The 24,012-nt window shown below is 43.6% G+C and overlaps 1 protein-coding gene and 1 pseudogene across 1 annotated transcript; one reads left to right on the forward strand and one right to left on the reverse strand.

The window, feature by feature from the left end:
• Positions 1-2,331: 2,331 nt before the first annotated feature.
• Positions 2,332-23,993, reverse strand: Gpalpp1 (GPALPP motifs containing 1). Its single transcript, XM_042285200.2, has 8 exons — positions 23,813-23,993; positions 19,320-19,452; positions 18,217-18,318; positions 14,863-14,968; positions 10,317-10,448; positions 9,679-9,843; positions 7,688-7,786; positions 2,332-2,676 (listed from the first exon to the last, which is right to left on the reverse strand). Exons 1-8 carry the CDS (start codon positions 23,898-23,900, stop codon positions 2,458-2,460), a joined length of 1,044 nt encoding a protein of 347 aa, XP_042141134.2. The 5' UTR covers positions 23,901-23,993; the 3' UTR covers positions 2,332-2,457.
• Positions 3,334-6,954, forward strand: LOC107400633 (GTP-binding nuclear protein Ran pseudogene; annotated as a pseudogene).
• Positions 23,994-24,012: the final 19 nt, after the last annotated feature.

The raw sequence follows: 24,012 nt of genomic DNA on the forward strand, positions 1-24,012 counted from the left end.
GCACTTGAAGTGTAGGACATTTTCCTTCCTTCAAGGAGAGCAAGTCTGACTGCACATGGAGTCACATAGCCTTTGCACCCTTAGGACTGGTTAGTCCATTGCACTTGGGAAGGTATGTGGACAATTGTTACATGCATAGCCTTTGCACCCCAGGGACTGGTTGGTCCATTGCACTCGGGAAGGTATGCAGGCAATTATGCACAGTTAACTCATCCTCGATCGGTCAACACATCATGAGGTGGGGACCTGATCAGATGAAATACTTGTGTTGCAGAAATCAGACCTATACTCTCTCCTGCGGCTTAATTAATAAAGAGGGGGGAGATGTAGGGAGCCGCCATTCTAAGATGGCGCTGGCTTCCTGGGAGCCTAGCTGTAAACAACTCCATATTTGGCTATGGTGCACGAGTATGGTAATTGGCCTTATGTCCTCAGCCTATCCCGTGGCTCCCCGTGCTAGCATTCTGGCAGGACCCAATCACAGTATGGCACGTTTGCCTGATTCCCTTTATAAGCAGCTGCAGTTTAGTCCTCGGGGCCCCTCACCTCCCGCTCTCCCTTGATCAAGAGGCGCTCCAATAAAGTGTGTTCTGAGAAGGATCCTCGCATGGTGGTCGTTCTTCCTCGCTGGCCGAGGAGCGCGCCGCAAGGAGGTTCTGTTTAACAGCTTAAGAAACACTGATTAAAGCATTAAAACACATATTACTCCCACTAGTGTGGTTATGAGTACAGATTTCTCATTTTCAGTTATTATTTGGTTAATTAAAAAAGCTATCCAGGATTAATATTCCAGTAAAACAGCTACAAAGTGTTATATACATATATGAATCAGACTATCCCCTGTGACATTCCAAGATGCAGACAGCTTTGGCAGATCATGAAGACAGGAGTCCTAGACTTCGTGGATGACAACAGATGTGTATAATGTCCTTCAGATTGCCTCCCCTACAAATATTTACTTAAGTTTAAAAAAAAAATCACAAGAATATTTCCTTAATATGAGATAATCCAAACAGTCTTCTTTGCCTTAAAACCAACAAAAACAACAACTTATCAGACAGCAAATCAAAACCCCCAGGCATCAAAACATGCCAAGGCAGGAAGAACGAAACTCCACGCTCTCTATTTCCAAGCGGGTGTGCATTTACTGGTGAAGTTTGGAGGGTAAACCAAGCCATCTAAAATTCATGGATTTGCAAGGGCCTGAGATACTGACTCTGGGGCTGGTTAAATCTATTTGAGGAAGAAGGTCCAGGCTGTGGTGAGAGTCAGTGTACAGTCCCCCCCAGAACTAAGAAGAAACCCGTAAAACACCACAAAACACTGGACTATTAAAATAATTATATGAAGAAAAGCCAAGAACACCCAAAATACTCTATTCTATATAAGAAACATTGATGGTCTGCTCCCATATTACTTTAAAGGACACACAGAACAGGACAAATTTATATGTTTTAAAAGATCATTCTCTAACAAATAATGGTGGACAGACAGACATCACATAGAGGACTTCCTCTGAGGTAACAATTCAGTAAGCTGGAAAACATTTTAAAGTTCACATTGTCCTTTAAAATCCCACCTGATGGTGGCGGCAGCACATGCCTTTAATCCCAACACTCGGGAGGGAGAGGCATGAGGATCTCTGTGAGTTTGAGGCCAGCCTGGGCTACAGAGCCGAGATCCAGGACAGGCACCAAAACTACACGGAGAAACCCTGTCTCGAAAAACCAAAAAAAAAAAAAAAAATCCCCCCTGAATACTGAGTCCATTTCATACCGCTACAGATCACGGGGAACTCAGGAAGCATCCTCGCTCTCACAGTTCCTTAGCCGACATCACAGCCTTCATCAGACAGGACCATGGATAAACGGTGCATGGTTGTAAAAACTTAGAGAGGCCTTTTGAAGCAATGACTCTTTTCTAATTGTGACCCTGTTCAATGAACGGGGCCTGGTGGCACTCGCCTTTAATCCCAGTGCTTGGGAGGCAGAGGCAGGTGGATCTCTGTGAGTTTGAGGCCAGCCTGCTGGTATATATAGTGAGTTCCAGGCCAGCCAAGACTACACAGTGAGACCCTGTCTCGAAAAACAAACAAGCAAATGAACACACACACACACACACACAAAGATACCAACAAACCCCTCTCTCCTCTCTAATGGAGCACACGACCCATCAAGTTGCTCGCCACACTCTGTGAAGCACCATTTCTCTTCACTGGAACCCACACTTTTCTAATAGCCATGTCCTGTTAGGCTATCGTGAAGACAGAGCTATTTTTCCAGCTAGCCACATATCCTCCTAACTTGTCAACAGTCACAGTTTCTAAAAATGTAGACTCTGAGTTTACTTTATTACAAAAGGAAAAGTCTGTGCACATAATTGCTATAGACAAAGGGGTCCTCGGAGGGGGTCAGACTGACCAGCATGAATGAGTGTACCTCACTGAAGCACACTCACTTATAAAAACATGTTGCCTTTGCCATGTGAAAACCGGGTATTTAGTTCTCTGGATTTCTTTATTAGGGCTTTCTTCTGAGCCTCATCAAACCGATTAACCTTGAGATCTTTATCACGATCAAATGGCGTTCTCTCTTGGTGCTTGTTTTTATCTTCAGCAGCCTTATTCTTTAACTTTTTGTGGTGAATGTCCATGAGGGATTCTGATCTTTTTGATTCCTAGGGAAAGCAGGAGAACAGAAATAAAAACCTTAGCTCACGTCGGTCACAGACAGTCTACAACCATGAAGCATACTGGACTAGTGCATGTGAATGAGAGATGTTTGCAAACCCTGACGGGGGTTTCTGGATCCAAGACAGCATCTAAGGAGAAAACGCACAGCTGTGGGAAATACGGTCCAGAAGGAGCGAAGACATCTATTAGCGACATGCAGTGAAAGAGTAGGAAAGCGAGGTAGCATGGTCGTCATGGTTACGAAAGTCCTAACAGGAATATAAACCAAGAACAGTTGTGTGAAAGAACGAGCAATTTAATTCCCACTTCACAGATGACCTGGTCCCTGAAGCCATTCAGGTGGAAGAGGCGAAGGCACTGGCAGAAGCCAAAACAGAACTAAGTGAACTAAGGAGCACAGAAGCGACCTGATTTTAGGCCTGTGCAGATGGCGCACGGCCAGAGCCGAGGGATGTTTGCTTCACCCACTGTTCTGCTTGTCTCTTTTCTCCAACCTCCCTCCCTCCCCTTCTCCGCTCAGCTTAGGGTGATGCTCACATTTTCAGGTCTATCCAGATACTATTTTCAGACGAGGTTGTACAAAGGCAATTGGTTTAATAAAGTAGGGATTTGCTGTGGAGCTCTGAGTAGACTAGCCTGGGATGGAGCAACCAGGCAGGGATGGAGGAGATGATCACAGTGCAGATCAGCAGCCTCAAAGCTGGGTGGGTGTGCGCATCCCCTGTGTTGCACAGAACGGTGTTCAAGACCAGGTAAAGCAGGAGCCCTTCCTTTTAAGGCTATTCACAACGATTGTTATTTAGTCTTTTTACAAAGATTACAAGAATACATGTGTGTGATTCTGAATGGGTTTCTGTGTACTACATGTGTGCAAGAGTCCACAGGGGCCAGAAGAGGGCATTGGAGATCCTGGAACAGGAGTTACAAATAGTGGTTTCTATTGTACATATTTCCTGTAAGAGTGTAGTGCCAAATATTCAGCATGTGAAGAGGGGGAATGGCAGAAAGGATGTATTTTGTTTATAACTCTAACTCTTAAAGGCCCTGCCTATGTCAAAGGATACACACGAAAGCACAGAAGTGAATGGAGCTCCAAGTAAGGCAATGCCAGGCGACGCTGAGGGTGGCTGGGTGCAGGGGTGTGAGCCTGCCATCCCAGCAGAGCTGCGAGGATCCCGAGTTTGAGGTCAGCCTGGACGACACAGTGAGTTCTAGGTCAGCCTGAGACCCATGCGGTGGTGAGCCCCTGTCTTGAAAAACAAAAACAAAAACAAACCACACCACAACTGTTTGGGGGCTAGGGGGTAGCTCAGTGGTAGAGTGTGTGTGTGTAGCAGATACAAAGTCCTAGGTTCAATTCCCAGCACCAAAACAAAACCATGCTTGCTTTTTCTAACAATTTGTGAAATTGAGAGCAATTGACCCTGAATCCTACGGCTTTGACATTCTTTATTTTGTTTTGTGAGGAGCTCAGAGGACAACTAGTGGGATTTGGTTCTCTCTGTCCACCCTGTGGATCCCAGGGATCAGACCCAGGTCATCAGGCTTGGTGGCAGGCGCCATTACCCACTGAGTTATCTCACTGGCCCTAGGATGGCTTTTTCACAGCTTTTGAAAAACTCCTTCGTTTCTGGTGGGCTGGTTTGTCCTTTCATGGCATTACTTTCAAGATTATTCAATTTATCAAAGCAGGGCTTACACAGAAGCTTCGTCTTAAGACTCTGGAGCTGACTTTTGGGAACCTGCTCCCCATGCTGGAACCTCGCCTAGCTTGATGCAGGGGGAGGAACTTGGTCCTGCCTCAACTTGATGTGCCTTGCTTTGTTCAAGTCCATGGGAGGCCTGCCCCTTTCTGATTGGAGATGGAGGAGGAGTGGATGGGGCGGGGGGTAGGTGGGAGGTAGGTAGAGGGAACGGGATGAGAGGAGGGAGGGGACACTGTGGTTGGTATGTAAAATAAATGAAAAAAAATTAATAAAAAAAGACATCACTACTTTGAACAGTAAATCTCATAGTAATCAGAATTTCACACAATTTCATTTCATAAAAATATTTAAAAGTAAATGGCAGACATCATTGCATGCTCCCTAAACATGTCAGCACACATTCATTAACCAGGCTCAATATTTATTTATTTTCCTAAAAATGCAATGGAATGCACAGATATTAGGTGTAAATTCACTGATGTTTTTGAATTCAAATCCCATCGGGATCTTGGCCATTTCCATCACTCTAGGAAGCTCCGAGTGTTACTCCCTTGTAAACGTTAGTAAACACTCCGATTCCAACAGCCACCCCTGGCCAGAACACTCACTCTGCACATCCAGCTCCACCCAATGATGATGCTTTTCCTGTGCCAGATTCTGTGATGACTGACTCACCCCACTGCGGCACTCACTTATAATTTGTTACACTTTGTTGCTGAGTATTTCATTGTTATGTCCCTGGGGTTTCTTTCTCTCACTGATGAATACCTATGCTGTTATAGTGATAGCTATTATGAATTACCTTCTGTTGGTATTTTTGCATCTTCCTGAGGCTATGGAAAATAATGTTCTACTTTGTGGAGGAGACATGTTTCCAGGGTCACACTGTAGGTGTCTGGTTTTATAAGAAATATTGGCTTGGAAAGATCTAGCTAGTGAATTTTAAGCTATTCTTCCTAAGATAACCCATTCTGGCTACACACTTGTGTCCCACGTTTCAACAAATTATGTTTATTCTTTAGGTCTACATATTCCAACTTATATTTTCATTTCCTCTTTGGATTTTTATGTTCCCAGTTATGTATGTCATTTAGATTAGTCTGAATGCAGAGAGCATGTCTAAATGGCTCCAGTTCTTCCAGTTCTACTGGGACTTGACTCCTGAACCTTCTGTGACCGTTTCAGATGAGCCAAGCCTGGGCAGTTTCCAAAAAATGTTTCATGTGTGCTTTACTGACTATGGTTCCAGTCAACACATGGCTAAGAAATCAGTCTTAACACCATTTTCATTAACTCAAACATCTGGAACCAAGGTAATTTTCTATACACCCAAAGCCTTTTGGGGGCCAATGGGTTCAGGAATTAACACTTGTTTTTGGAGATAGACCACTCCCTAGTTTTTGAGAGTTAAGAGAGATTATAACAAAAAAATGAAAAAATGTTAATGAATAGTGACTGTAGTTTATAAATTTAGATTGAATTGTGTTATAAAGTTTTTTCTCCTACAAATCTTCCCACCAGACAGTCCAAATCTGTTTATAATGTTAAAAGTTATACACTAATAATCTCTATGAGTGAACAGGCTCTCGTTTTCTAATCAAAGTGCCCCTTAGTAATTAAACTTTGAGTTTATTTTTTGGGACAAGGTCTAATTACAGTAGCCATGGCTGGCCTCAAACTCACAGAGACCCACTTGCCTCTGCCTCCCAAGCACTGAGATTAAAGGCATGTGCCACCACCACCTGGCAGGAATTAAACTTTTGATTAAGACTTAAAAGTTAAAAACAACTTATCAAATATGCAGAAGGATCTTATACAAATGTTCACAGATCACAGAGTCAAGTATTGTTCAGGACTGGGCCATAGAAGTGTTTTAAGTAAAAGGAGGTTGTAAGAAGAGAGAAACGGACCACCGTGATGGCCACCAGGGAGAGCTGCAGGTCTGGTTCAAGCTCATCCTGGTGGCTGACAGTGGCACTGGGAAGATGATACTTTTGATGTACCACTTGATGAGAGTTCAAGAAGAAGTACGCAGACACCCTGGCCGTGGAGCTGCATCCGCTTGTGTTCTAGACCAACAGAGGACCCATCAAGTTCAAGGTGTAGGACACAGCCGGCCGGAAGAAGTCTGGGGGCCTGTGCGACAGCTACTACAAAGCCAGTGTGCCATTAGAATGTTGGATGTAACGTCAGGAGTTACAAGAATGTACCTAACTGGCACAGTGGTCTGCTGTGTGTCTGAAAACATCCCCATGGCATTGTGTGGCAACAAAGTGGATATTAACAAGGAAAGTAGAGGCAAAATCTATTGTCTCCCACTGAAGTAAGAATCTTCAGCACTATGACATTTCTGCCAAAAGTAATTCCAACTTTGGAAAGTCTTTCCTCGGCTTGTTAGAAAGCTCACTGGAGATCCTAACTGGGAGTTTGCTGTCACGCCTGCTCTTGCTCCACCTGAGGCCATCATGGACTCGGCTCTGGCAGCACAGTACAACTTAGCATGATCTAGAGGTTGCTCAAACAACTGCCCGCCCTGGTAAGGATGCTGACCTGTGAGAAAGTGAAGCTGGAGCCCTGCATCACAGGATTAGTGAGGCAACTGTCTGTGATGTCAGTGGTACAGTGTGTGCGCTGCCTTAGTTAGCTAAGCAGATCGTGTACTTCACTGGGATGCTGAGGGAGGTGAAGGGGCTTGGGAGTGAATGTGGCAGGTAAAACACACTGTCCCTGTTTTGGACTTGCATGTCGAGCTGTTTGGAACACAGTTGCTTCCTTCTTGAATTTCAAAGATAAGAATGCTATAGCACATCACAACATTCAGTGATGTTTGTTACTGTCATCCCTATTCTTTTTGTTTAGATTCAGAATAAAGTTGATTTCAAATATGTGAGAGAGAGAGAGAGAGAGAGAGAGAGAGAGAGAAACAATAGAACTAACTATGCTAGGTGTTGGGAGATGCACTGCACGCCTTCAATCCCAGCACTTCAGCACTTGAGAGGCAGAGGCAGGTAGATCGCTGTGAGTTCAAGGCCAGCCTGGTCTACAGAACAAGTTCTAGGACAGGCAGGGCAACACAGAGAAACCCTGCCTTGAAAAACCAAAACCAAAACCAAATAGAACAACAACCTAAAAGACAGAAAAATATGAGTCCAGCAAACCCTGGAGTGAAAGTCAGAGAGCAGCCTGGGCTATGTAGTGAAATCCCAGCACAAAACAAAACCAAGTGGGAAAGAGAGGAAGAGTGAGGAGAGATTATTTATGTCCTTATGTACTTTATTGTTTTACTTACGTTGTATGAGGACACTTGCTCAGCCAATCTCTTATCCCTTCCTGACAATACATTTTCTTCATCTTTCTTACTGAATGACTTCCTTGCTTCTTGCATTTCCTGAAGAATGAACATAATAACATCATTTAAAATAAAATTAGAAACAGATACTATTCATTTTACTTAGATTAAATGACAGGAAAGTGAACTAAAGCCAGGCTGGTTGAATTCCTCCCAGTCAGAAAAAGCTGCACACTTGAGAAGGGATCAGTTAGTGCAGGAGTCTGTGATTTTCCTGAAAGAGGACAATGGGATCCAAACCAAACCCTCCCAGTAACCCAACTGGAAGAAACTCAGGATGAGTTTGGACTAATAATGACAAAATGTAGGAAAATAACACACAAGGAATCTTCCACTGTCTGATTTCAAAAACAGTAAAAGGAAAAACTAAAAAGGATGTACATATTGACAAAAAGGGGGGGGGGAGGAATGACGGAAGAGAAAGAAAAGAACACTGTCAGCATTCAATGATGCCATGAGTGTCTCTGTATAAAAATCCAAGAAATAGAACTAACAGAAGCAAGAACAAAAGAACAGCAAAGGTGTGTGACACAAAGTCAAAGAGGATGCACCATAACAGAAACAAAATAAACACTCCATTACACACACACACACACACACACACACACACACACACACACTCACTTAGATTACTCTGCAGTACTTCTTGGTGGCTGTGAGAACAGACAGCACTTGGTATAATTAACAGAGCCTGATGTTGTGGAGTATTATTTTAACTAGGCAAAGATGTGTTACATTTGTTCCTGCTGCCTTTGTTTAATTGTATAAAGATGTGTTGCTATTTCACCTTGCTTGCCTAAGGCACCTGATTGGTCTAATAAAAAGCTGAATGACCAATAGCTAGTCAGGAAAAGGTCAGGTGGGGCTGGAGGACAGAGAGTAAATAGGAGGAATCTAGAGGAGAAGAAGAAGAGAATGAGGGAGAAAGAGAGGGACATTCCCGGGGTCAGCAGACAGCTGTTGGCCAGAAACGAAAACAGTGAGAGTCAAGAAAGGTAAAAATACAGAAGGAAAGAAAGGTAAAAATACAGAAGGAAAGAAAGGTAAAAATACAGAAGGAAAGAAAGGTAAAAATGCAGAAGGAAAGAAAGGTAAAAATACAGAAGGAAAGAAAGGTAAAAATACAGAAGGAAAGAAAGGTAAAAAGCCCCAAGGCAAAACAGAGATGAAGAGAAACAGGCTAAGTTTTAAGAAGTAGCAAGAAATGAGCCTAAGCTAAGGACGAGCATTCATAACTAATAAGAAGCTCTGTGTCATGATTTGGGAGCTGGTTGCGGCCCCCCCCCCCCCGAAAAAAAAAGCCTGGTACAACCTGAAATACTTGCAAAGACAGAGTGAGAAACAGCAACCAGTGACAGTCAAGGTCAATGACTAATAGAGCCTAAGTCAGAGAAGGACAAAGGGAGGCTTGACGATCCCTGGCTAGGTGGGCAGCCACATAAACAGCACCTCTCTCTGGTTGGACCAGGAAACATGCATAGAGCACATGCGCTATCCACTACCTTCATGATAGCCCAGAGAACTAACCAACCTCGTAGCAATTATTCAGCCCCTGTCTAGTCTTTGCCATAGACCTATAAAAACCTGAGACAAGGAAGTTCTTGGAAACCCCTATCACTCTCAAAAGTTCCAATTTTCTTTCATTTCATCCTTTTCCTTCATTTCTCACATCTCTGTAATTCTCCTGACTAAAGCTTGCTTCCACTTTGCATAATGCCATCAGTACTGGTGTTTTCAACCCTCACTAGTGTGAGCCAATGAACTCAGAGTCACCAACCCAAGTCCTTGGGTCATGTACAACTGTCCTGTTGTCCTCAAAACCCTACATTATCAGTATCCTTAAATAATTTCATTTTGTATCTTTGCAAGTTCAAGCCAAACCAGACAGAATACACGAACGAAAAACAAGAAGAAAAGGAAAAATCCGCTACCTTAGCTTTCCTTTCGCGGTCAGCTGGGGTGTCTGTCCAGATGGAGCGGTCTCCGGATTTGTCATCCGCTCTTCTCTTAAAGGTTCTCGGCCCAAGACCAAAGTCTTTCATTTCTGGAGGAAGCTCAGTCATCCACGACTCTCTTGTAATTGGTTTAGATGAATCCTGGGTGCGAAATAAAGTTGAAAACAAAGTGGTGTCTGCACATGGTGGCACTTGCCTTTAGTTCCAGCTCTGGGGAGACAGAGGCAAGCAGGTTTCTATGTATGTGGTCGAGGCTAGTGCTGGCTACATAGGGAGTTCTAGGCTAGCCAGGGCTACAAAGTGAGACTGTATCAAAACAAAAGACAAAAACTCCACACATACACACAAAACTATATACACACGTACACAATCTACGCTACTTTCTAGGGGTAGAGAGTTGACTCTGATGTTAAGAGCACTTGCTGCTTCTGTAGAGGATGCAGGTTCAGTTCTTAGCACCCACTTGATAGCTCACCACCATCTGTAACTCCAGTTCCAGGAGATCTGACTCCCTTTTCTAAGACACCAGGCATGTATGTGGTACACATGCACACACACAGGCAAAACAGTCATACACACAAAACACACTGGTAAAAACAACTTTGAAAGCTTACGTCATCTCCTTTGGTTAATTTTTCCTTCATTCTCTGGGCCCGTCTTTCAAACTCTGTTGTCACGCTGTAGTTAACAGGTCCTTTTGCGGGCATTGGTCCGACAATATCCCCATCGTCACTGCTCTCTGCTTCCTTTTAAAACAAGACAGGATCTTTACTCTAAGAAGAGACCAACAGGTTACAGACAACGATCTTCAACCACTTGGAATTGAGCTGAAATGGATTATGCATAAACAATAAAACAAACAAAAAGTTTGTTGCAAGCCCATCACCGAACAGTGAGCTTTCCCTTGGGTTCCTTGAAGACGACAGCTCCAGAGCATGTGGACTGTCTCATTTCTCTTCCCATGCCATTGGAAAACAAAACAAAAAACAAAATAGTGCCGATAACTGGATACCTCTTGTCCCCCGCCCTCCCTTTTTCTTAGATTTAACTTTCTTTGACTGAGCTATCCACTTCTTCTACCTTGCCTTTGACCCCTGAGATTTCCTTTCCCATGTCTTGTATTCTGTTGGTGAGGCTTACCTGAAGCTTTTGTTTGACACCCTAAATTTTCCAGTTTTATTTCAGTTTGGGTTTTCTTTAGAGATTCTATTTCTGTGTTAAATTCTATTTCATGACTTGAATTGTTTTCAATATTTCATTCAGCTGTTTGTATTTTCACATACTTCACTGAGGCATTCATTCATACCCTCTTCAAGGTCCTCGACCATATCCATAGTTGCTATTTTAAGGACTTTGTCTTAAGTGTTCAGTTATATTGCTTTTTTTAGGGCCTACTGCAGTAGCGTTACTGGCTTCTGGTGGAGGAATATTATTTGGCTGTTCATGTTTGTGTTTTTGTACCAAGAGTAGGCACTGGAACCATATTTGATGTATTTCCTGGTGTCCACAACAGGTCTTGTCTTTGTTGGGTAAGTTTTCTGTTCTCTGGTTAATCTTCTCTTTCTGGATCCCAGGCAGATGTGGTGACTGTGGGGCCCCTGGTAGACACTGCTATTGATGATTGACAGAAACGAATACAGATGGGCCAGGAGGAAAGGCTGAGAGGGCTGTGGTAAAGAGCTGGGGGGACAGGGGTCCACACCAAGAGGCAGAGTCCCCAGGGAAGGCAGGTGGGTGGGCAGAGGGGCTCCTGAAGGCAGGCTGCTACAGGACTAAGCGCAAGTCTGGAAAGATCCTTACAGACGGACGGAGGTCAGGAAGGACGGTGAAAATCACCCCCTGAATCTCCGCCTAGTGTGGCCACTGGGGCCTCCAGTAGAAGGTGTTTCAGCTGACACAAAGGAATGGAGATGGATTGGAACTGTATCTTGTCCTGAGCCACATTGATGATGGTTCCCAGGTATGACTCTGGATAGATGGTATAATATTCCAAGGCTTATAGTTTGTCCTCGTCCTCAGTAGATTTATTACAATGAATAACGACATGCTTGTCTGGTTCTGACAGCTTCTACACCTTGTTTTATTTGATTTTTTTGAGCTCACTGGATGAAGAGTTTGTTTACATCCCTTTCATTTCCCCTTTAACCTCTCAAAAGTAGCTTTCTATCTGGGGCTGTTCTTTTTAAACTCATACAAGTGCAATTAAATAATCTTATCCCTTTTATGCTCTTATGGCTTACTCTGAAACACACACACACACACACACACACACACACACACACACACACACACACACACACACCACAGTTGCTTCTTACAATAAACTGTGAAATGACATTCTTTTTCCTTTCTTCTTGAGGAAATGGATCTTTGACTAAGTCTACTAAGAAGACTAACCTAACCTGATAACCAGTGTTATGAGGACCAGTGTTTTCTGCACTCTCACGAGAGCCTTTCCAATCTCTTAAGTGTTGACAGCTTACATCTAAACGGTGCTGTCACAACATCTCCAGATTAAAAAAAAATAATAGTGTGTGTACACGTGTGCCAGTGTGTGTGTGTGTGTGTGTGTGTGTGTGTGTGTGTGTGTGTGTGGAGGTCAGAGGACAACACTATGAGCCATTTCTCTCCTTCCATCTTCACGTGCACTTCAGGGATGGAACTCAGGCTGCCTGGCGTGTGCACTGAGCACCTTTCCACACTGAGCCAGCTCACTGTCCAACAAACATCGTCTGAAGTGTATCTGTAATTTCCTTAGACATAATCCTTTGTGGCATAAGGTAAGCAAATATAAAATACATGATGAACCTTTAAAAAGAGATGTGTTTTTATTTATGTGCATGTGTGTTTTTTGGTGTGTATATTCCACATATATGTGGATATACGCAGAGGTCAGAAGATCGTATTGGATCCCCTAGAGGTGGAGTTACACCCAGTGTGGGTGCTGGGAACCGAACTTGGGTCCTCTGGAATAGCAGCAAATGCTCTTAACTGCTGAGCTATTTCTCCAGACCCTATGACAAACTTTTAAAGTTTTAAAAACCATTAGTGTTTGTGGCCAGGCATGGTGGCACATGTCTTTAATCTCAGCACTTGAGAGGCAGAGGCAGAGACAGGTAGATCTCTGTGAGTTTGAGGGCAGCCTGGTCTACAAAGTAAGTTCCAGGACAGCCAGGGCTATGTAGAGACCCTGCCTTAAAAGACAAACAACAAAAAACCAAAACCCATTGGGGGAAAAAAACCCAATAAAACAACAAAAACAAAAAAAACTCAATGAGCAAATAAAAACACAGTGTTTGATGACAGGATATGCTAATACTATTTTAACATCTAGCTAATAAGATAGTTTTCATGAAAGTAAAATTTCATCACAACTTGCTTGCTATTTTTAGAAACAAAGATTACATATGATGTTGAGAGACATGAATTGGACGGAGGATCAGAGAAGCAAACAGCAATAACAACTTTATTGAAAATCAGAATCATAGGACCAAACCCAACCTGGGACAGGACAACATTTTGATACCCTGAATGACTTATATAGTGTCTTCAAGAACAGGGCAGAGAGTGAGGCCTGTAGAGCCCTGGGCAAAGGTGGCAAGATCAGTGTATGAAAGAAATCAGTTGGTGAAGAGGAGATTAAACACCTCCCCGTCTGATTGAACCTGGAAAGTGACACAGGAACAGAGCACTCCAGTGTCTGCAGGTGCACCTGACTCATGCTCCTGGGGGAGGTTTAAGAGGAAGAGTATAAGCCAGAGTCTGCACCATGGGATGCAGAGGCCACTTCTGCACAGCAGACCCACCCAGACACTGGCTGTCCTCCTGGATGGCAGTGTGTCTTCTCTTAGCAAACTGTGCCACTGCTCAGCTCCTTGTCTGGGGACATGAGAACCCAAAACTCCCCTGGGGATGTCCACTGAGCTCCAGTATCTGTGACGGCAACCTTCCTTACAATCACAACACAAATTACCCCCATGCTAGGGCACTGCCACAGCCCCTGCCCTGTGATCGAAGGCATGTTGTTTAAGCTTTCTAAGCCCTGGCATTCTTTCCTTTTTTCTGGGGTGGTTGTGGTGGTAATAGTTTCTACCAATAATTACTCTATTGTTAGAAGAACCTACATCATTTGCCCTCTTTGGAATCATGAAATTGGCCTTTTTCTAAGTCCTGGGGGAGAAACTTGGATAATTCAAAGCCATTCACTTTGGTCTCATTAGCACTAACTTGACAGACTTACGCACGGGCATCTAATACAATTTTGATCAAATAAACATAAAGAAAGCCTACATGAAACCTTCTGGAAAGTTCTCCCTTCCTCCATTAGGGGTGAAAGCATCCATTCACACTCAGTGTCTGGACATTGGGAACTGCATGTAAATGTGAAGACTTTGTTAGGCATAAGAGGTCTAAAGAAAGCACTCAGCTGAAGGAGATTAGCATCCCTAAGAAGACAGAGCAGACACAAGGAAAACTGGAGATGGTGTTGTTAAATTAACCAATCTCATACTGACCTTACTTCTAGCCCTCTTATTAGGTATCAAACACACTTCCCTCATTTTCAGAATACAGTGTAGACTACTGTGATGGTTAGCTTTGATTGCCATGACAACTTGACATAATGTAGAATCGCCTGGGGCGAGCCTCAGTGAGGACTGGCAAAATCAAGTTGGCCTGTGGGCGCGCGCGCGCGCGTGTGTGTGTGTGTGTGTGTGTGTGTGTGTGTGTGTGCGCGTGCATGAGCGTGTGTGCGCGCGTGCGTGCATGCAGGTTATCTAGAGTATGTTAACTGAGGTGGGAGGAGCCACACACTGTGGGTGGCACCATTCCCTAGGCAGAGGATCTTCCTTGTACAGCAGTTAGAACCTTCTGTCTTGGAGGGAAACTACTTAAGACAGGAAGTGAAAAGTAACAAAAATACCACCCTTCAAAGACAGGAGTATAAACCATAAGCCCTGACAATCTCGTTTTGCTAAGTTGTCAGGTGTGAGAACAGCTTTTGATTTCGCCCCTGGGTGTTCTACTCTCACAGTGAGCTGACAATGTGTGAAGAGACTCATATTTGGAGTTTCATATCTCATGTGAGCCACATGATTAGAGACACCATTCAAGTTCTGACTTTGCTATACATTTTATTTTTTAAATGAAAACTTTCCAAACCTCTGAGTTGAAGAATGATGACACTTGTCCTGAGTCCTCTCTGCCTTTGTCACTTTTCTGTGGAGACTTAATAAAACCGGGCGGCAATGCAGGACCTATTACAGGCCTGAAAATAAAACACACCATTATCATTCTCTCTTGACTTTAAAAAGCTGCGTTTAGAATAAAAGCTCACAATAATAAGAAAGCCAGATAGTAACAAATGTTGAAAATAATTTTTGAACATTATTTTTACTAGTATTAATAGTTTTCTACTTCATTTTTAGAAAAGAAAATTTCATTTAATTATGGGCATGTGTGCGTCACAGTATGCATATGGGGGGTGGTCAGTGGAACCAGGGATTGAACTCAAGTTCTCAGGCTGCAGGACACGGGCCTTTACCTGCTGAGTCACCTACCAGACACTAAAGTGAACACTGTCAATCTTTGTGACCCAGCTGTACTCACAAGGGTACGCGCCATCTTGCACTTTGACTTCTGCTGTTTTGATTTTGCTATCTACTGAAAATTCCACTGGGCCTCGTAATTAGAGTCAGAGCTACTTAAGCAGAAAGTGTGCTCCTCTAAGAACATCTCCAGCGGGTACATACAACAGCTGCCTGCAGACGCTGGTAATGCACCACAGCGGTCCAAACCTACACAGTCCTTGCTAACAATCCAGAAGGGACGCAGAAGAACGCAGCTGGTCCACCGTGGCCCGCAGATGAAGGAGGAGGCACTTACTGTACCAATCACATTTCACTTGGTGTATGTCTGTGGTTCCTTAAACAACCCTTGTCCATGGAAGCCACTGCACTTTGGGAAAAACGAGTAGCCAAGATCAACACAGCCAGCAAGGGGCTGAGCTGGAGTCTGAGCCCTGGACTCTCTAATGTCAAATTTCATGAGTTTTAGAGTAGCATTACTACCTATCTCAGGGACTGTCATCAATACAAGACAGAAATGCCTCAATACTAAGCCTTTTTGTGAGAAGATACAGGAAACTCCTTTCTCCTCATTTCACACTTTCAGATCCTTTATCCAGTGTCTTCCTCATGGTTCCCCCTGGCCAGTGCTACCTGCTCAGATGCGACTCCAGTTGTCAGCTGATTTCCAGGTGGTACCTGTGCACTCAGAGCCTCCCCGACAGGCTTCTTAGCAGAGGGAAAAAGTATTGAGAGTCAATTGTTCTGACCCCTTCACAATCTTGTCTTGGCTTCAGGAACCCTCTTTGTGTATAATAGTTTTGTATACGAAAGGGCAAAGTTTCAAGTTATCAGAAAGATCCAACTAGCTGTCATTTACAAGCTACAAGGGGAACCTTTTTTTTTTCTAAGTATAATTCTTACCAGAGCTACACAGACATTAATTTTATGACTTTAGAATTTGTGGAGATGAAATCTGTGGCATCATCTGAGAAGATAGTAAATACATTGGACCAGGCTCAGTGGGTAAAGGCTCTCGATGCCTGAGTTCAGTTCCTGGACTCAGAGAGCGGAAGGAGAGGACCGACCCCCACAAGCTGTCCTGTGACCTCCACATGTGCAGTGGGGTCAAGTGTGCCCCCCCCACAAATTAATAAAATGTAATAAAAAATTTAAATATAGTAAATGTAATACAGCCATGGCATTCTACAATTGTATCAGAGACTTCTAACTCTAAAATATGCTACTATTTATTTCACACATGGGTTTTATTGTCCAAAATACGATTTTCTTTTTTTTAAATTGAAAATAGATTTTTTTCCCATATAATATATTTTGATTATAGTTTCCCCTCCCCCGACTCCTCTCAGATCCTCCCCACCTCCCCACCCAAATCTACACCTTTTCATTCTCTCTCCCATTAGAAAACAAACAGGTATCTCAAAATAAAATAAGATAAAACAAACAAACCAGAATAGGACGAAACAAACAAGCAGAAAAAACAAGCCAAAGAGAAAGCAAGAAACACATCCAGATACACTCACACACACACACACACACACACACACACACACACACACACACACACGGCAACCTCATTAAAACAAAACAAAACCCCACAAGATCAGAAATCATCGTATATGCGCAAATGTCTAGACAAAGCACAAGGATGCAATTTCAAGAGAGAAACTACCATAGACTAAGTACAAGTTGGGTTCAGCTTATCTAAAATTTTGGACCGTGAGCATTGCAAATTTCAGAATCTGAACTCTTTACATATGCATAATAAGAAACCCTGGGGAAAAGGTCTCAAGTCTAAATGTGCAAATTCATTTGTATTTCATACACACCTTCTGCAAATAGCCTGAGCAACTGTACATGATACGCTAGGTGATAATCACATGCATAGAACAAGGTTGTGGATACCGACCAGCAGACTTGTGGTGTCATGCTGGCTGCACAAAGGTCTGGGATTTGGAAGCATTTTGGATTGCAGACTTTCAGGTGAGATGGTCCATCTATAATGAGCTCTTCTGGAAGGAATGGGCTATCCCGGGGCCAGTAACTTATTTACAAAACGCTAGCAGAGGGTCCTAACTTTTAGGCCTTTGGAGCCACATCTGTGCACCTATATCAGTTGCATTCTTCTTTAGAGATGTAGAAAGTATTATTTGTTTGGGGATTATTTAAAATGGTAGCAGACTGTGTAGTCTTGCTATACTTAAAAGAAACAGCATTACATGGAAATCAAGAATTGGCACATGAGATTCTCAGCTCTGAATATAAAGAAACAGCCATCTACTCTATGTGCTCTTACACACTGGCACGCATGTCATATGCATTATATTATAAATTGTCATGTGCTGTCTGAGCTCCCTGAGAAGGGTTCTGGAGGTGGGCCCCATTTCAGACCCACACATGTTTGTCTTATAGTGTCCTCCAAAGCCCCTTGTCCAGGGACAGGCTTGTCCCCAACCCTGTGAGACAGGGAAAGGAGAATACAAAACACCCCCCTCCCCGACTGTGAGTCCAGAAGGAGAGTAAGTCAGTTGGGTAGAAACATTGTTCTCGAACACAGCTTCGGGGGAATCACCCCAGCACCTTCCCTAAGCAGGAGACTCAGTGTTGTTTACCATGCTACACAGTGCCTGGGGTGGGAATGGCTGACTGGGAGTCTTACCCACGAGGAGACAAGCCAGTTCTTCTTGGTCCATCGGGGGACTCTAGCTGACATTCCCCCAGTGTTTCTGCAGGCATTCCTGCTGGATGTTGTGTGTCTGTCTGCTGATGTTCTGCTCTCTATCTGCTGTTTTAGTCTTCTATGTTCACTTGCTACATACTCAATAAACTAACTCATTCCAAACTAAAAGGATGGCTATCATGAGTCAATCTCAAACTATAAAGCATTATGAACTTGAAAAAAATTGGCTGACGCATTATACATTATCACCTTGGAGGAGAGTCATCCTGCTTCTTAAATCCAGGAGGAAGGGCTGGTCCAAAAAACCCATCATCGTCGTCATCATCTCTATCTTGATGTCGCCTCTGTTTTCTGGAAACACAGTAGTATAACTTAAGTTAAACATATGTTAAACTTTTACAAAAAGAAAAGCTTTAATTGTGAAAGAAAACATTAACTTTAAGTAGCTATCTAAACTTGAAACAATAAATTAACCCTGCCAAATTAAAAAATATGTATTGCAATAGTTCTTAATCTTTTCCTGGAATTTATCTTCAGTTATTTATTTTTCAGGACTAGATCAGTATTCTGTACCTAGTGAAGAATTCAAGATTATACTAGGTGAAAAAAATCTCAGGTCTTTTCAGCCTTTTTGAGTGAAATGCATAGTTCAGCTTCTATTCTCCCTCTCAAAAGCACTGGAAGTTGCCTTTTTCTGTCTCCTAATCTTAAAAGGACATTGAAAATCTTATTAACCTGTAAAAATCAAAGGTTCAGCTTATCTACCTGACCCACGGCTGGTAAAGCTATATTAGAAGGGAATCATGTATTTGAACAGAATATTCACTGTTTATCAATTTTAAAAAGAAATTCTATGGGCTTACTTACAATATTTAGTTATTTCAATAATATGTTAAGGAAAAACTTTCTATATAGTAAACCTCATTGGGCTGAGTATGTAGCTCAGTGGCAGAGAGCTTGCTTAGCCTGCTCAAGGCCATAGGTTTGATTGCCTAGCACCATACACACAAATCTTAGTAATTCATTAATTCATCCACTCACTTTAGGTATCTCTGTATCTACACATTACTAGAATAAGCTGATTTTTTATTTTTTTGGAGATAGGGTCTCACTATGTAGCCCTGGCTGGCCTTCAACTTACATAGACCACCTGGCTCAGCCTCTGGAGTGCTGGGAGTAAAGGTGGGTACCGTCACGCCCAATTAGAGTAAGTTCCTGTGTAGAAGATGTAGAGTGTGTGACATGCCACACGGGAAGACATTTTCCCTGCGCTGCACAGCGCAGACACAGATCGGCTCCAGCCAACTCAGGAGAGGTGTGAGGCTTGCTCCACCGTAGATTCAGTGACTGACCTGGCAGTGGGACCACTGTCATCTTCCGCAGACTCTTGACCTCCCTCTTCAGACAGAGAACTGCTGTCCTCATCGCTGTCTGAGGAGTCCCAACTGCTGCTCCTGTAATCAGGGGGCAGAGCTGGCCCTGCAACTGGACAATGTTGGTTGGACATGTTACGACTCTTTTAATGAGTCCTCCTGGCCGACGTTTTCTTTTCATAGCCACAGTTGGCTGGCATTTACTACGGACTTTAATCTTCTGACTCTCCACCTACCAACCCATCCACCCACCAGTGACAGAGTAAATACTTCTAAAGAAACAAACATGAAAGAATCAGTTCCAGTAAAGTGCTGCTATTGAAACAGTAAAAACTTGTCTGTGTGGAGGGACAATTTGGAAGACAGTGGTCACAGAAGGCCACTCTGACAAGGCATTTGGGTAGACTTAAGTGATGAGACAACAATGGTCATACAGCAATCCAAAAGAACATTCTAGACCAGCAGGGTTTTTTTTGTTTGTTTGTTTGTTTTAGGACAGGGTTTCTCTGTGTAGCTTTGCGCCTTTCTTGGAACTCACTCTGTAGCCCTGGCTGGCCTCAAACTCACAAAGATCCGCCTGCCTCTGCCTCCCGAGTGCTGGGATTAAAGGTGTGCACCACCACCACTGCCCGGCTGGACCAGCAGTTAACCAGTAGGTTGCAAATCCTTTGGGGGGTCACATATCAGATATCCTGTATATCAGACATTTACATCACAATTCCTAACTAGCACAATTACAGTCATGAAGTAGCAATGAAAACAATGTTATGGTTGGGGATCACCACAACATGAGGAACTGTAGTAAGGGGTCACACAGCATTAGGAAGGTTGAGAACCACTGCTCTAGACAGAGAAAGAGTCAGCGGAAGAGAACAAGCTGTGCATTCTCCGTGGAGAGAATAAGCTGATGCTCTAGGCTAAAGAGGCCAGTGTGTCTAACACAAAGGAGGGCAAGGCTGCAGGCTTTGGAGTTGGCCTCTTCGGCTTTGAATCTGTCCTTTGCCATGTACTAACTGTATGGATTGTGTTAGTTAGCTAAGCTGCCTGCGTTACTTTGTTGCCCTGTAAAATGAGGCTGACAAGGTTTAAACCTGGAGGCCAGGAATCCTCACCTGAAGGAAATACTGAAGAATGCTATACAGATGAACCTTAAGGACATTATGATAAGTGCAAGAGAAAGTTACAGAAACCCCTACTGTCTGTCTACTCACAGGAGGTTCTTGGAGCTACACACTCATAACACAGAACGGCAATCACTAGGAGCTGAGGGCAGGAAGGGATGGGGACTTTTGTTCAACAGATTTCAGTTTGTGAGATGAAGAGTTTTAGAGATCCATGGTGGCAGGGGCTACATAAACAGTCTGACTATAACTAACGCCACTTAAAAGTCTGCTTAAAAATGCCTAATGGAGTAGATCCGATTACTATTTTATGAGAACATGAAAGAAAAAGCTAGTGTCTTGGTTACAGTTACTGCTGTGATGAAACACCATGACCAAAAGCTTGTGACATGCTGACAAAAAAAGACTTCCAGCCAGTACAGCAACACTTGCACATCCATGTTTACTGATGCTCTACTCACAATATGGAGGAAGTGGAGTTAGCCTAAATGTCCATCAACAGATAAATGGATAACAGAAATATGGTGTGAAATACACAATGGGATTTTATTCAGCTGAGATTAAAGTGAAATAAAGAAAAATGAAATCATGAAAGTTGCAGGAAAATGGAAATAACCGGAAAAAATTCTATAGTGAGGTAACTGTTTCAGAGAGGCAAATATAGCATGTTCTCTCTGATAGGAGCAGCCTGGTTTATAATGTTCACATGTCCATCTATAAATGGGGTGTGTATGGATATAGCTATGAAACTAGAAAGGAGACCACAAGGGGGTGAAAAGTGGTGTTGAGAAATGGGGGACACACATGACACATGAAAAGGGAAAAGATATAGAGTAAGAGGGCCAGCCAAGGAAACCCACCCTGGCCTTGAAACCAGAGCCAGTGAAAGAAACAGACGTTGGCTCTGGAATCGGAGCCAGTGAAAACACCCTGGCCCTGAAACCAGAGCCAAAGAAACACACTCTGCCCCTGACCAACTGAGCACATAACCAACCAATCCCTGAGCACAGAATCTAGCCAATCTGAGCTTGTCCAAGCTGAGGGGATTGAAATCTCACCAATTGCCACCCTGAAAATCTTCTCCCTGAAAAAACTCTGTCCCCGAGAAGTCCCAATAAGCCCCGTGCCCATTCAGTTGGCGGCCACCCTTCTCCACCCTGCCAGAGGCAGCCACGCTCCTGGATTTCTTCTTCCCAAATCAATTTCTTGAAAGAGTCTTGGGTGGAGACCTTCTTTCGCTGGAGCAGAGCAGAATCTCTGCTGGGAAACTCTCTTTGCAGAGCAAAGCAGAGAAGCAACAGAAACTCCCTTAGGGAGTGGAGCAGAGCTCAGTTGTAATGGCTCTCTCGTGGAGGGGAGCAGGACTGCCACACATCCTGTAGGGAGACCATTCCCCACCGGAACCCAGCTTCAGTTATAGCCTGACTTCCCAACAAGTCTGGATACCTTTCTCCTCACAGCTGTAGGTATCCAGGTTACTTCCCTTCACAGCTGTAGGTATTGTCCGACTTCTGAAAGTCAGGGTACCTTTCCCTCCAGAGACGTAACACTTGTAAAAGGAAGTTATGGGTGAAGGGTGAAGGATGTAAGAGGTGTGAGGGGGATAGGGAGAAGAATCAACAAAAAACAAATTTTGTTTAAAAAATGCCATAATGAGGCCAGCCAGTAGTTAAGAGTGCACACTGCAGAGCCCCAAAGCTTGGTTCTCAGCACCCCTATCAGGAGGCTCACAATCGCCTGTGACTCCAGTTTCAAGGGACCCCACAACCTCTAGCCTCCTCAGGCACCTGTATTCACAAGAACACACCCCCACAGACACATGAATATAAATAATGAAACCTAAGGCTTTGTATGAGACACATCATTCAATAGAAAATGAGCATAATGAAAAAAGTGATTAAAAATAAGAAAAGTGGTTAATTTCATTTCTTACAAGGAAATGCAAATTAAAACATCATAGAATACTGTATCAAAACACTAGATTAAAAAGACAGAAAAAATGATTAGGGAGAACAGGGAAGAATCAGATCCCATACTTGCTGAGGACTTTGGTAAAACGGTAGGACTATGAAGCTGAGATATAACACAGGATACACACACACACACACACACACACACACACACACACGCACGCACGCACACACAAAATGCATAGTGGCACTCTTTGTAAGAGTTAAAAAGCCAGAATCTACTCAAATGTCTGCTACCAGTAAAATGTGTAAATAAATTGCCAGGGATTTACCCAATATAATTCACTCACACTTCTTTAACCTTAATTAATACTTCTTGATAAAGAATGAAAGAAAAATGTTTGAGACAGGGTTTCTCTGTGTAGTCCTGGCTGTCCTGGAACTTGCTCTGTAGACCATGCGGGCTAGAACTCGGATATACACTTGCCTCTGCCTCCCAAGTGCTGGGTTTAAAGGCGTGCACCACCACTACCTGGCAATATAAAAAATTTTTTAAAAACTACACTAGAACCAACATCTGTAAGGAAGACTCTGGCTACCCAGTATGGGTAGCCAGCAAAGGAAAATAAGATTTAGAAATAGTTGCAGTATTTTTTCAGTTTTGTTCTTTCCCAACTATAGTCATTCCCAATTAAAGACAGAAAAACATGAAAGAATGAGAGGCGTTGATGTGTGCAACAGGACGTGCCTATTGCATGGTAAGGATACAAGACATAGTGAAACGGTGGAGACTGACATGTCAACAAGTTATTCGAACAGAGTGTTAAATATTAGTGTGATTGGGCAGAGAAAAACCCCGAGGAAGACGTGACACTTAAGCCGGGATTGGAAAGATGTGTTGGAGTTGTCAGGCATACACGTACAACCAGAGCAGCCAAAAGAAGCCTATCGTTGAGGAAGCATAAACTTGGGCTGTGTGGGCACTGGGCTGCGTGTGAAAGATGCAATGATAGGATGAGAGGCCAGGGAGTCAGGCCAGGGACCAGAGAAGCATAGGATCTTCTGTAAGGGTCTTCTAACTCGGAAGGAATAGAGAGAGCTACGAGGATCTAATTTGGGCTCCATCCCTGACTAGCTGTGTGACCTAGGCACCGATTCTCCAGTCGCTGTCACCATTTGTAACATATGTACCATGATCTTTTCTTAGACAGTTGATGGAAGAGTTAAATAGACGACCGGACGAAAATTGGTCAGTTAGCACAATCCGGTTCATAGCACAATCCGGCTCATATTAATCGCCAGTTGGGACTGTATCGTCTTTTTAATAATGGTCAGGCCCCAAACATCCCTTCGTGCCCAGCTTGCAACTCTGGGCCGGCCGCGCCCACTCCGCGGTGCTCGCCAGCCCTTCCCGCGAGTGCAGGAGCCCGCTGCGGCTTACCTGGGCTCAGGTCCCGCTCCTCGTCCTCAGCTGTCGCGTGCTTCTTGAAGCCTGGCGGCAGTGCCGGCCCGATCAGGTCCCTAGCCATTCGCTGCGACACACAGTCGCTCAGCGTCCAAGTTAAACTCTGTCCCGACGGCAGACCAAGCTTTGCAGCCGAGGCCGGAAGTTTTTCCGGCTTCGTGTGATGACGTCACGAC

This window comes from Peromyscus maniculatus, chromosome 9, assembly GCF_049852395.1.
Source record: "Peromyscus maniculatus bairdii isolate BWxNUB_F1_BW_parent chromosome 9, HU_Pman_BW_mat_3.1, whole genome shotgun sequence".
Lineage (NCBI taxonomy): Eukaryota > Metazoa > Chordata > Mammalia > Rodentia > Cricetidae > Peromyscus > Peromyscus maniculatus.

What these genes read in the sequence shown, in the direction of transcription:
- Gpalpp1 (XM_042285200.2), bottom strand. Translation starts at nt 23,900, where the DNA reads ATGGCTAGGGACCTGATCGGGCCGGCACTGCCGCCAGGCTTCAAGAAG. An exon ending in AATTAACCAAAGGAGATGAC is followed by an intron (nt 9,844 to 10,316) that starts GTAAGCTTTCAA and finishes TTTCGCACCCAG; the next exon opens with GATTCATCTAAACCAATTAC. An exon ending in AGCAAGTGTCCTCATACAAC is followed by an intron (nt 2,677 to 7,687) that starts GTAAGTAAAACA and finishes TGCTTTCCCTAG; the next exon opens with GAATCAAAAAGATCAGAATC.